The 13818-nt window shown below is 32.3% G+C and overlaps 1 protein-coding gene and 1 long non-coding RNA gene across 2 annotated transcripts in view; one reads left to right on the forward strand and one right to left on the reverse strand.

The window, feature by feature from the left end:
- LOC111085063 (leukocyte surface antigen CD53-like) lies at positions 1-12819 on the reverse strand. Its single transcript, XM_022382145.1, has 7 exons — positions 12662-12819; positions 8312-8506; positions 6522-6602; positions 5434-5529; positions 2318-2428; positions 1657-1740; positions 1-1279 (listed from the first exon to the last, which is right to left on the reverse strand). Exons 1-7 carry the CDS (start codon positions 12707-12709, stop codon positions 1139-1141), a joined length of 756 nt encoding a protein of 251 aa, XP_022237853.1. The 5' UTR covers positions 12710-12819; the 3' UTR covers positions 1-1138.
- A 97-nt stretch (positions 12820-12916) lies between these two features.
- Positions 12917-13818, forward strand: part of LOC111085064 — a 32354-nt gene continuing 31452 nt past the window's right edge. The window contains exon 1 of the long non-coding RNA XR_002609921.1: positions 12917-13135. This is a non-coding gene — a long non-coding RNA (uncharacterized LOC111085064). The remainder of the gene's footprint in view (positions 13136-13818) is intronic.

The raw sequence follows: 13818 nt of genomic DNA on the forward strand, positions 1-13818 counted from the left end.
CATTATTGTTATTATTATTATTCGAGTTAAATTACAGTAATTTGGTCAAACTTACATAGAAAAAAAATAGTTAAAAACGTACAAAAGGAAACTTCTATAACAAATATTTCCATGACAGTATATTTAGCTCAGAATTTGTACAATTTTCATTTATGTCTTCATTAACGTTATGTAAAATCACCGTAATCATTTAACTACCAAATTCTTGAGTATCTTACAAAGGGGATATTGAGCTTTCACTCCTATTCTCTGAATATATTCCTAAAACATGGTAAAATACCCAAATAATTTTCTTTACGATGATGTAGCATAAGCATAAAAGAATGAGACTGAATGTTTCGCTAATAGTTATTAAATGACTACAACAAATCTCTTCATATACGATTGCTTAATAAAACATTTTTTTTAGTGAGCATTATTTTTATGGTCTATTTTGGGTGCACAGTTACTGTTCAATGAATATTTTTATATAGTCTATAAGTGCTTCGAAAAAATATAGTTTCAATTAATTACTATGATCTTACCAATTAATTATTTTGAATATGATACTCAGGTCACGAAAAATATAAAAAAAATAACTTGAAAATCGAATTTTGTTTGCTACATGATTAATCAATAATGTATTCAAACAAATGAGTCTTATATACACAATAATCCGCATAAACCTTCAAATAACCTACATTATAATAAGTTTAGTTTATTTAGGTCGGACATGACATTCTTAAACAGTATAATTTTCAGTTTCTAAAATGGAAATCAAATGTAACTAAAGCTACAATGATAATAGCTTTTGATAAACTTACATATTTATTTAAGCACAATAAAAACAAGTAAGCATATTTTGTTCATCAATGCATTTTACTACTTTATTTCTAGATTTTTCGGACTTCCGAATATTAAGCAATCATTTTGAAAAAAAATAAAATATTGGTGCATGTAACTTATTATAGCTTTTAACCATAACACTATAGTAATTTTACCAACAAAATGTTTTCTATTATCAAATAATATAAGTCAAATTAGGTGAAAATAAGAGACAAAACGAAAAAAAAACTAAAGTCAGGTAATGTGAAATTTTATAATATACATGATAACACAGAGATTCGCTCTCGTGAAATCAAGGATAAAGTCTCGTTCTTTATGCTTTATATTCATTTACGTAATCTGATTTGGTGGATTCTTTATTGCCGGAGGATTTATTTTGTGGATAGTCTCGTACAGGTGGGACCTCTTCACGATGTTTCTGTATAAGCAGAATTGAAAGAACCAAGGCCAAAATCTGGAAATAGTATTATTAATCTATAATCAGCTCATTACATGTAATACATATCACAACTGATAAAGAAGTACTTGTAAGACACAAATCAATAACACGTACAACCGTCAGATCAAAGAGTGCGAAAAAGTTACACGTTCATCGATGTTACTTCATCAAAACTCCATTTTTGATGATTTAATATCATTCTAACTATAGTATAACATTCTTGAAGAACATTATATATATGAAAACATTTCTTATTGTTGTTGTTCAAGTAATCAGAAAATGCGGTACAGTAGAAAGATTAAGATCTTCTGACGCTAAGGATTAAATTCAGTATTATTACAGTAGAAATATTAGCACTTTATAACGCGAATGATTTGATTCCTTATTCTTACCTGAACCATAACGATGAAAATTGCAAACCCTCCAAGAATAGCTGCTTTTTGCGACAAATATTTAGCTAGCTTCTCACCGCAACCCTGGAAAAGATTCCAACGTAAAGCTTTCAGTTCATATAGATGATCGTTACCTTTTCCATATGATAAAAATTCCCAACATTTAAAGGAAAAACTGTGAACGTGAGGATATGCCTAATCACAAATATATTTCACACAAACCCCTCTTTTTTTTGTACTAATTCGCATGTTTATTTCAAAACATTCTCTGTTCTTTCACGTGCTCCGGTATCACGGTCAGGTGTCCTAATGGGGGTTTGTTTTAGGGTACAGATCCATTTTGGGTAGTTGTAAAAGCAAATAGATATAGTGGAGGTGCTTCTTTGGTACATAAGGGTTTTGTGAATCAAGTATTTTATGCTATTACCTAGTAAAGTTTGTAGTGTTAAAAAATTAAACATTCATAAGTTTCATAAATCCAAGCTAATATATAAACTTTAAAAATAAATAGTACAAATTTATAGCCTCCTTTACCAACAACGTAAATGCATATCATAAAGAAAAGCTTGTTCTTTCAGATAAGGAATAATAGGTACACACTCCAACTGTTTAACCCAAAGAGTCATTGTATTTTTTATTATTGCTACAATAAAATACCTACAGTTTTATGAGGCTGCAACGTGGTTTCATTGAGACATGAATTTGGCAATTCGATGAAGTAGCTGAGTTTTTCTCCATAATCCAGGGAAGAAGTAGCTCCACAACATTCCAGCTGAAACAATCGAAATAAACAAGACTAAATACTGACAGACTGGAATGCAAAAAACACATATTGACCAAATGGAATATAAAAAACCCTAACACATATGGACCGAATGGAATACAAAAAACACAAATACATATGGGCCAACTGGAATAAAGAAACACTAATACATATGGACCAATCTTGAGTAAAGAAACATCAATGCATAAAGACCAACTGGAATACAAAAAACACAAATACATATATAGACCAACTGAAAAAAGAAACACTAATACATATGAACTAACTGGAATAAAGAAACACAAATACATAAAGACCAACTGAAATACAAAAAACCACTAATACATATGGACTAACTGAAATACATAAAAATGCATTACAATCAATATGTAAAATAACAGTTGATGCCATATTGTGATACTCCAATAACTTAATGATATGAAAATTAGACCTATGTATTTGACGAGTTTTATTTGCAGTAAATGTATTCTTTCGGCTAAGATCAAGAAGAGAAACGCACTAAACTATAAAGATATATTAGCACTTTTTACATGATGAACTGTAATGGTACGGTAATGATATTCGTTAGGTTTAGTCTGATCTTCCTTAAAGAAATTCCATTAAAAACTGGATATGATAAAAATAATTATCCAAGCAATACAGATTGAGGGTTTTTATTAATATGAAACAAAAGTTAAGTATCAAAACTTGATAAAGAATAGTATAGGTTAAAGCATTTTTAGCACAAAACTATATAGTGGGTTATCTGCGTTCTGTCTACTGCGCGAATTTGATCCCCGAATTTTAGCAATGTAAATCCATATACTTAATGCTAATCCACCGAAGAACTTTTTAGAACTTTATTACAAGTTACAGCTTTTACAGTAAGGAATGATATTTGTAATTAGTAAGTAAACTGAAAACGAAATTTGTAGAACTTTCTTTTATCCTAATAAAGTATCCAATTAATTCTAAAAAAGAATATATTCTATTCCTTGGTAGCGTTTTTCTCTTACAACTAACACTAAAATATTAGATATTGTTGCACTGTAAAACCTACTGTAAAACTTTTCAATGAAACAAAGCTATTATATAACATACATAATTTGTTCTAATACCGTGCCCTCTGTAGCAAACATATTGTGCCATCATTTTATGTCAGGGTTAGTTTTACTCATTAATTCAGTGTCGAGTTTCCAAAAGTAGTTCTTTTAGCTCTTACTTACTAATGAATGTCACAACAAAAACAAAACTTTTGGTTTTTTCATTAGAAAATAAAAAGAATTGAAAGGCGTTGGTTATTAAACACAAAGCTACACAAAGGGCTGTCTGTGCTCTGACCATCACTGTATCGAAACCCGATTTATAGTAGTATAAATCCGAAAACATACCACTGTGCCGGCAAGAATTAAAGGAACCTTATGGTCTGACAAGATTGGAGTAGACCAAATCTTAATGATTTAGGGTTGGAATGTTTCAGGTTACGTTTTATAAAAACATTTAAAACAAGAAAGATAAAATATTAATCACAACTCAAAATTCCTTACAACAAGTTTTCATCGACTGCAAGCTATTTGGTTACAAAGAACATGCATGTAATGTATATTAGTTAAAACTTTAGTGTGTGCAGCATTTGTATGCAGTTTCTGCATTAAACATCTAGCTGCAATTATTATAGTTGTATCTATTATGGAATAAACAATTAAACTATGGGATAAGCTTGTGCTTCGCATACAACGTATCTACTAGAATTATTTGAGTAGTTAAACATTGTTTAGGGGAAAAAATAACATTTTATAGACGGGATTTAATCCTCGATTTTGCGTAGACGAAGCCCAAAGATATTTCAACATGCATAGCATTATTAAGTTGAATACTATAAGTACATAAGAAGGGTATATGTTTTGAATAGTTAAATCCTTCAAATAATGTTGTTGTTGTATTATGTAGTTCATGCCCAACTACATAATGTTGTTGTTGTATTATGTAGTTGGGCATGAATGAAACAAAAACGTATTAAGCAGAATATTTAGTTGCTGTATTTAGATTTAAAATAAAATACTGTAAAGAATGTAAAGACTATAAACGATATTTATCTCTGTACATAGCATTTTGTGTATAAGCAACTTATTTTTGTGAATAATCGCCAACTTTGACTAAGATCTTGAGATATTTGTCTTGATTGAACTCTCAATAAGCGACATTATGAAACATTGAATTTTTAAGATTATGGTATCAAGGTATCATCTCTCTTCGTTTGTTACTATTTCAGTTCTTTTTCTTTTTCCTCACTTAATGGTATTAACTCTCTTTTTTTTTTACTTTCCCCTAAAATATTAGCAAAACGTCGGGTCCACTACTACCTGGCGCCTGTATTAAGATAGTTTGAAACGAATAATAGTTGTAACATAGTGAACTTTTAAAATCATGGTGTAGAAATCAACTGTCGTCATGTGTTTTTATTATTATTATTATTATTTCTGTTGTGTATATGTGTCTAAATTGCATATATATATTATCTGAAACCTTTAATAATTTTCTTGCACGCAATGTGTTAGCTTTAGAACATCGAAAATGAATGAAGTTGTTGCAGTGACTATTAATGCTAATTTGTTTAGATTATATAGTGGGTAAACACGTGCTTCGCGACACGAAGCGCCTTTGAACTTTAGGCCTAACTGTCGATTTTTATGCGCCTATTTGAATTTGTATTGAGATATTATGGTATTGTGTTATTTATAAGCCACGGAAAGGTAAATAATAACTTAATGTGTTTCTTTGCGTATTTGTTTATGTTAATGAAGTAATTGGGTTTAAAGTTAATGAAATAAACGAGTTTTTCACTCGTATAGAACAATCCATGTTAAATGTCGTTCACTTTTGCACTCGTATAAACGTAAGAGTAACACTCTACAATTAGCCAATATGAATATTGGGTTTCCATGTGAAGTAGCACGCATACATGCACGAACAGACTGAAACACATTGTTTTTTTAATTACTTAGAATACTTACGTTGATTTGAATCAAATCAATAGTTTTAGTGGCTGAATCACTGACAATGCGACGTGGAATTTCCTCTTCCAGAGCTTGAGTGAAAAGATTTTGGAGCTGAAAAAATAACGTTTTCGTAAGTTAAATAAGTCGTTATAGTTTTTAGATTTCCATAATAAAACCATTATTATTATTATTACTATACAGACTTTCTTGAAAGTGCGTGTGATGGAATATGGCATTTCAAGGAAATTACTGGATTAATTGTGATTTATACAGTTATGATTCACTGTGTATATGAATTCTGTTTTTCATTAAACAAAGAAAATAAATTTTTATCCTTAAATTTATTCATTTGATTCTTTCGGAAATTCGCGCAAAACTTCTTGTCATTTCTAATTTTGAACTGTTAGGCTAGAGGGAAGCCAGCTAGTCACAGCACTCACCGCTAAACGTTGGCCACTCTAATCAATTAGCAAATATGACCGTTACTTTTATATTCCATTCACAGCCCAAAGTAGGGAACGTGTTTTTGCAGAAAGGAAACGCAAACCATGAACCCTCGGATGCACAGTCTAACTCCCTAACCGAATCCAGATTACTCGATGTTTTTCTTAAAGTAAATAAAATATATGAATGAAATATAATATAAATGAATAAGAATGATAGCTATACAGAGCGACAGACGGTAGTTAACACTCCTGATAGTGAAGAAAAAACGTGGTCTAGTCATTTTTGTTTTCCACATCTAATAAGAAGTAATTATGTTCGAAACCTGTTGAACTTATAGGTTCTTCACACTCAAATTGATATTTGAGTAAAATTTGTATGTTTGTTTTTAACCTTCGAGCTACATAGTGGGTTATCTGTGTTGTGCCCACCACAAGGAGAGGACTCCGAATTTTAGCGTTCTATGTCTTACGTTTAACGCTGAGTCACCCGGGAAGGGGCTCGTATAACATTTAATGTGTTACTTTTATGAAAGATAAACTTGATGAGTGGAATATATAGTTATAACAAATACCCTTTTCTTTATGTAAAATATAATGTTCATTATCTAATATTTCGAATGTAGTGAAGCTTCAAGAACAGAAAACAAATGCTCTCACCTTTTCACCGGTACCTAACTTCCAAGCTAGACCTGCTACAGTGAGTTCCAAAATTAGAAGGATTACCATAGCCACACAAAACTGTAAATAAAAAAAAAGGTGAGCGAAAAAGATTTATATACGAAAATAACAAATAGCTCCAAATTTCCAATAATATTTTGTTTACAGCATCTACTATGATCTGGTAAAAATTATTTCATAAAAGTTTAGAGGAAGAAAACGTCTAGCATACAAGATAATTACTTTAGCAGACTTGTCCTTAACAGGATGTTTTTAGTTTGTTTGAAATTCGCGCAAAGCTACACGAGGGCTATCTGCGCTAGCCGTCCCTAATTTGGCAGTGAACGACTAGAGAAAAGGCAGCTAGTCATCACCATCCACCGACAACTCTTGGGCTTCTCTTTTATCAACAAATAGTAGGACTGACTCTTACTTATAATGCACACACGGCTGAAAGGGCGAGCATGTTTGGTGGGACGGGGATTTGAACCCGCGACCCTCAGATTGCGAGTCGAGCGCTCTAACCACCTGGCCATGCTAGGCCAAGGATGTTTTTAAACGGCAAGAAAACAGGTGCGGAGGCAGTCGTCATGGTTTTAGGGAAAAGTATTTAGTTTTCACAGAAGTGATAATATTGATATTGTGAAAGGACAGTAATGATTTATATGATGTAATGTAGGAAAGGGAGTTTCTATTTTAAATACAACATTTAGTATAATGGTCAGTTCTACCTCAAAGAAATGACTGTGTAGAAGTTTATGCATTATTCTTTTTTTTTAATTTCGTCGCTTTATGGAACTGTATCATTTACAAGTAATATATCTTAACACTCACGATCCTTATCTAAACTTCTTATTCATGTACTTTAACTCCCGTTATTATTTGTAGTCATTTTTTGTATATTTTATTTATCTGTAAAAGAAATTACTAGCATATATTGAGTAAATATAGTGCATTCCTATGATGTGTACTCTTAAGGAAATTAAACTAACAGTTGGATTCGTTAAATATTGAAATTTCAAAAGCGTTTTCCCTAAACACTAAGGAAGCATTTGTTAACGTACATTTAAGCTTGCTTGTAATATTAATTTTGTGTTTGATTATCAGAGGAGAGTTATATATATTCAAGTTCATCTGCTAAGTGTAGAGGTATTACCAGGTATACATTTATCTGGATCGTTAGCTATTTTATTATTACAAGCAAAGTCCAAGTACAGTTCTTTATCTGAAATACAGTACAAACTCAAGCAAACTTTAAACATGCGCAGTGTAGCATAAGGATATCTAACTTGAGCATTACGAGAAGAGCGTATAAACAAGCTTATTTAACGTGATAAGTTTTACTTCTTTGGTTCATATACTGTTATGTATCTACTATATAGTTAAGTTCATTTTATAGATTTCACCGTGTAAAGACTATCAATAATAAAACTAGCCAAAGGTGTATTAAAGGTTAAGAAAACAGGAAAAATTCAAACACCATACTAAGTTATATGATACACAGTTTACCAGTAAGAAAAACGGCGTGTTTTACCCTAAGCTTGAAAATATATAGTCGAAAAGGGCGTTTATCTATATAACTCTATATATTAAAATGTGAATTTCACTCTCTCCTATATTTTCAGTTTTTTAAACTAAATATTTCAGTCTGTTGTTTCTAAAATACGTCATAAAAAGCGAACATTAAAACGGTCAGAAATAATTGCATTACCATCATTTGGCTCATTAAATGTACAAGTTCAAAATACTCTTTACTTAGAAGTTAAATAAAGAAATCCACAGTAGCTTACGATTGTTAGAGCCCATGTCTTGCCAGATGATCCAACACAACCAATGATACTGATCAAAAGCAGGAACACAGCTACAATGATGATTATCGTGGCTGCTTTTGTCACGTGGGAAATTGGTATATCGTTGTTCGTCTCGAGTTGTTTTTGATCAAGTACAATCCATATCCCTAATCCCAGCAACACTGCACCAAGCAACTAAAGCCATAACAGAACAACATAGAAAAATAAATAATTTTCTAACACTATTTCATGCAAATGGATTTAACTGGTGACAAATCTTAGAAATATACAACCTTTATATTTAACTTTGTGTAAAACCCGTATAAAAATAAGTAATTGTTTCCAAAACATTAAAATAAGTTATTATCTTTGAAGATTGTATAATAAGCTGTAGCTGAGGCGATTTTAAACAAAATGTTGCTTCAAAAGTCGAGAATTAAAATAATAATTCACCTTCACTAACCCCATTTCATTTTATATTGGATTCCCACTTTATATTGAATTAAACCCCCTTTTAGTGAAACATATCATGGACTCCATGACAGAAAGTCATGTTCAATTCCCCCAAGAGCATGGTCTGAAATTTGCCCATAGATGTCACCAGAGCATTATGGTGACGAATGAGACATTCGTTACAGTCTTTGATATCAGACCAACCGTTCTATAACTTCAACTTTGCAATATTCACAATAAGTTAAATTCTGGATTTTACTTGTACATAAAAGTCCACTACTGACAGCCAATAATAAATTTCTTAGGAATGTTACACCTGTCTAGCTCGTCAACTAATCTAGATTATCATTCCATTCTCATTGGTTTGTTGGGCCATAGTAACCTGAAGAATGAACTTTCCAGATTTTTCAGATTTTATCACGAGAGTGCAGAATGTTTAAGTGGCCATTAAGTTTTAATTAGTTGAAACTGGATTAACTAGGTGAAGCGATATATGTTTTAGTGAACCATGCTTTGTCTGTGTAATGGTTTTGTTGAACTAGGGTCCTGTTTATACATCCAGGACTTTTAGTGTAGTATGTGGTTTTCAGGTCTAAATTCAATGTGAAATTTGTCTAGTAAAGCTTCGTTTGCAGAATAACGTCTATTTATTTCGTACGTGAGTCCCCATGTCTTAGTTTTTATTCTATCTTAGTCTCGTTCACTTGATCTCGTATTTTCATCATCACCATTCATTCACCTGCTAGCCTACTTCGATATAATCTCTTGTTGTAGGCGATGGTGGTTTACTTGTGTAATCTTAGCTTTTTCTATAGAATAGCACTGGTGAGCGAAAGTCAGCATATTTCTAACTTGCTAGTGGACATCTTGTCTGGTATAAGATGTACTGGACGTGTAAGTGAGGAGAAACCTTCTACGTTTACAATATGGTCATTGCCTTATAGTTATATAACAGCATAGCCGGAAGAATTTGCTGCTAATTCGATGACGAGGAACCCACTTTGAGACTAATAATGGCTGGAGACGGCTTGAATGGGTAATGAAGAAAAACTTTAATATAAGTTTAAAATAACAGCAAATGTACAACGTTTCGACAAGGTTTTGTCATCATCACCTGACACAAGCTAAGGACCCTCTAGCCAACTGACATAATTTAGGAGATTAAGAGTGAACCAACCAATCGCAGTTTTGGTAATCTCCGCTGGGAAAGGCTCCTCTCGGTCCTACTGGTTTCCATACCCAACATGTGGACAAGTAGGCTATAAGAGTCAGAGATTGTGGCTATACCTATGGACATATGAACACTTCTTCAGATCGCCTGCTGTGTCAGACATGACAATTATGACATTTTCCATTAGTAGAGCTTTCTGGCTGGAGAAATGAGGCTTGAAGCTACAACATTGCCTGGATCACGAATGAAACTGCTGTATGATGAATACAAAAAGTTTATCATACACAATTACCTGATGGACTTCTCGTGTGCATTTGCTCTAATATTTTTGTTGCTTCCAAACTTTCATGTAAAACAAGCATATAGCTTTTTTGTTTTTGAATTTCGTGCAAAGCTACACGAGGGCCATCTGCGCTAGCCGTTCCTAATTTAGCAGTGAAAGACTAGAGGGAAGGCAGCTAGTCATCACCACCCACCGCCAACCCTTGGGCTTCTGTTTTACCAACATATAGTGGGGTTGACCGTAATATTATAACGCCCTCGCGGCTGAAAGGGCGAGCATATTTGGTGAGGATTCGAACTCAAGCGCCCTAACCACCTGGCCAGCATATAGGTAACAGACTAAAAAATGATACATATAGCAGCATGATGTGCAAGTGGTCACAATATCAGCACTGTACACTAGCGATGAAATAATTTATAATGAAAATATTGTTAAAATTAGATTGCAGAGTACAAAACAAAATAATACTAATTTACTCATTTGTAGAGTAATTGTTAAAGGTATGATCTTGGAAGAAGTTATTATAACCATTATAATAAGGGCTAAAGTTTTGGTGCTGAAACAATGTTATTTCTTATTGTAAATGGTAGGTTGGCTTGCCTTGGTGCTCTAATAATTTTTTTTTTATGGTGAATGGTAAGTCGACTTGAGATATTGTGGATTGAATGTTTTTCAATAGACTGCATTGCAGTTTTTCGCTACATTATATCTGACGTTTACTTTTCCGATGAGTATTTTACTTTTTTAATTTTCTTTTGCATTCTACTAGATAGACTTGTATGTTGAACTTGCAATATAAAATATTCATGTGCATAGATTATACTTTAAACTTGTTTCAGTGATGCGTAACTACTCACGGTAACTAATTATGTCTGTTAATATTTTAAATCGAAATTTAAATTATTTTAAATTTTTGAGCTCATTTAAAAGTAATCCTTAAGTTATAGTGATGATAGTTTTGTTTTTGTATTCATAACTGAAGATGAGTTGTTTTTGTATAAAGTTAAATTTTCAGCCCAGACTGTATTATGGTGTTTATAGATGGCAATAGTTCAGCATGGTTTGTTATATATTTGAGGATATCATATAGAAATGTTTATCTTTACACTGGTAAATTTTTTCTGATAGAAAACTTGCCTTGTAATATCTTTCTTGTTTATGCCTTACTGTATATGATTTGAAGTTTACGCATTCTGAACTTAACGCTTTCTTTGTCATTATAATTTTTGGTGATTATTTTCTAATATTAACCAATTCTGAGGTTTAAATGTCCTAAACTGTGAAATTTATGTCTCGAACAGTTTCAGTTACTTATTAATTTACATTTTATTTTGTCGATTAATCTGGACACTTGAGTATGGCCCGGCATGGACAGGTGATTAGAACGCTCGACTCGCAATATGCTCGCCCTTTAAGGGGTGGGGCGTTATAAAGTGATGGTCAATCCCACTATTCGTTGGTAAAAGAGTAGCCTAAGAGTTGGAGGTGGGTGGTGATGATTAGCTGTCTTCCTCTTAGTCTTACACTGTTAAATTAGGGACGGCTAGCGCAGAGAAATGGGGTGAAGTCACATCACAAAGTCATAGTTATTCAATATTATTATTTTTTTATCTTGGATAACACTGAAGCATTATTTCTTGACTGTTTCCGAGATTATAAGTTTTCGAAGCAGTTGTCGAAACAGTTTTAGAATCGAATCATGGCCACAGTTGAAGGAATCTGTAAATTGAAGCACAATTCTGTATTTGTTCAGCTTTATAACACTCTCCAATTTTTGTACAAGACGGTGGCGACCACGTTTATTTTTTATAGTGGCAGACATATTATTTTGTTCTTTTATATACGTGTGTGGGAAAGAGAGAGTCTGTGAGAACGGGAGATAACGAAGTTGTAACGTGCAACATAGCTTTTGTGTGAAATAAAATCCATTTTCATTCCACTGAAAATTTTTATATGTTGTCACAGCTTTTTAAAAATCTGATTAGTTAAGATTGTGCAGAATATATATAGTTAGAAATTGTTTTCTGAAAATTTCCACTTTCAAAAAGACACGCCAAGGAAATGCAGCGTACCGAGTGCTAAGCAGCCTCACGTGAGCGAAGCCAATCGTATTACAGTGTTCCTATAATGAATTCATCCAGAAATATTCGAAAATTTTATTAAAATACTAGTGTAGATAAATCATTCGAGACGTCTTCAAAAATCTGACAAAAATATGCGTTAGTAAGTAACCGAGATTGGAACAGGTTTAACGAATTTGTTTTTAGTAGTCAAATCTATCAGCTATATAGAGGCATCTTGTTAACTGTACCACCAGTAGACGTTCATCAGCTACATAGGTGTGCATTCAGCTATTATACGATTGTTCGCCATTTTGAATTTCAAATGTTTTAACTTTCCAATAAACAATCTGCACTTTTCCAAAATAAAATAAGAAACTTACCCACATCAAGATATTACAGCCAACGAAAGCAACTTCTTTGAAGCCCATTTTCGTACAAAAGTAAAGGAAGGTTTATTTTTGATTAGGACTATATTCTGTTTGAACCTGAGAAATACTGGTCGCCAAGCAGAAGCTTTTCGAAGTGGTTATCTCTATGGATTGTTATCTTATCGTTCACAGACCAAAGTACGTGCTTTATAACGGTGCAATATTTAAACAGAAAACATTTTTGTTTTGAGAGCTCTCTAACGATATATTTAACAGTTAAAAAGATATAGCATATGAAGGTAAAATCATGCAAGTTTACAATGGACTCTGTATTCTTGGTGATTATTTTCGTAAATGTAAGTGATGTAATTAGTTATGCGTCAAGTTGCTTATGGCTGTCTTTTGTGAACAAGTGAGATGTGTTGCCTTTTACCACAGATATTCGTAACATTATTATTACGAACCAGTACTGCATCAAGTAAATAGGTAATTCTGCATTTACTAAAGTTTAAGGGTCTGTAAAACTACCTGTTAAACATAAAAATGAGATATTTTCAAATTCTATCAACAGGTGGTAGAACCTATGTTGGTTTTTGTGGAGTTGTAAAGATGTCCCAAAAGCGAATTTGAAGAGTAATTTTATTTTTATATGTTTTTTACTTAATCCATAAGATGATATGAAGTGTATTTTTATATTTTATCATTCTTTACTTAAACTCGATTTAACATTTTTCCAGTCTTATAAAGAAGATCAAATATGTTATTAATGCTACAAATGATAATGAAATTACAAAGTCATATAACCTTGTGGTGGAATCAAATATGCTTAATAAATTATGGAAAAAAAAAGAATGTGATTAAAAATTCCAGAACAAATAAGCGATATATTACCATAGTAAAGCAAAAAAAAAATTATTGACCAATATTTAGAAATTTCTTCAAAACTGGAGCACCTACCTTCTTGCATCACGCCCTGACCCCAGACAGACAGGCGACTGTGAGTTATTAGGTCGCCAAGAAATTAATGTTTCTTTTTTTAGATGAAAAAAACCGAACAACTTATACATCAAAACAAAACATTTATTAAATGAAATAGTCTCCATTCTTATCGATGATGCTTACAATCAGGTTTCAATTCCCTGATTAAACAAATCACTTAGCTTTAAAGT

This window comes from Limulus polyphemus, unplaced genomic scaffold (assembly GCF_000517525.1).
Source record: "Limulus polyphemus unplaced genomic scaffold, Limulus_polyphemus-2.1.2 Scaffold221, whole genome shotgun sequence".
Classification (NCBI taxonomy): Eukaryota; Metazoa; Arthropoda; class Merostomata; order Xiphosura; family Limulidae; genus Limulus; species Limulus polyphemus.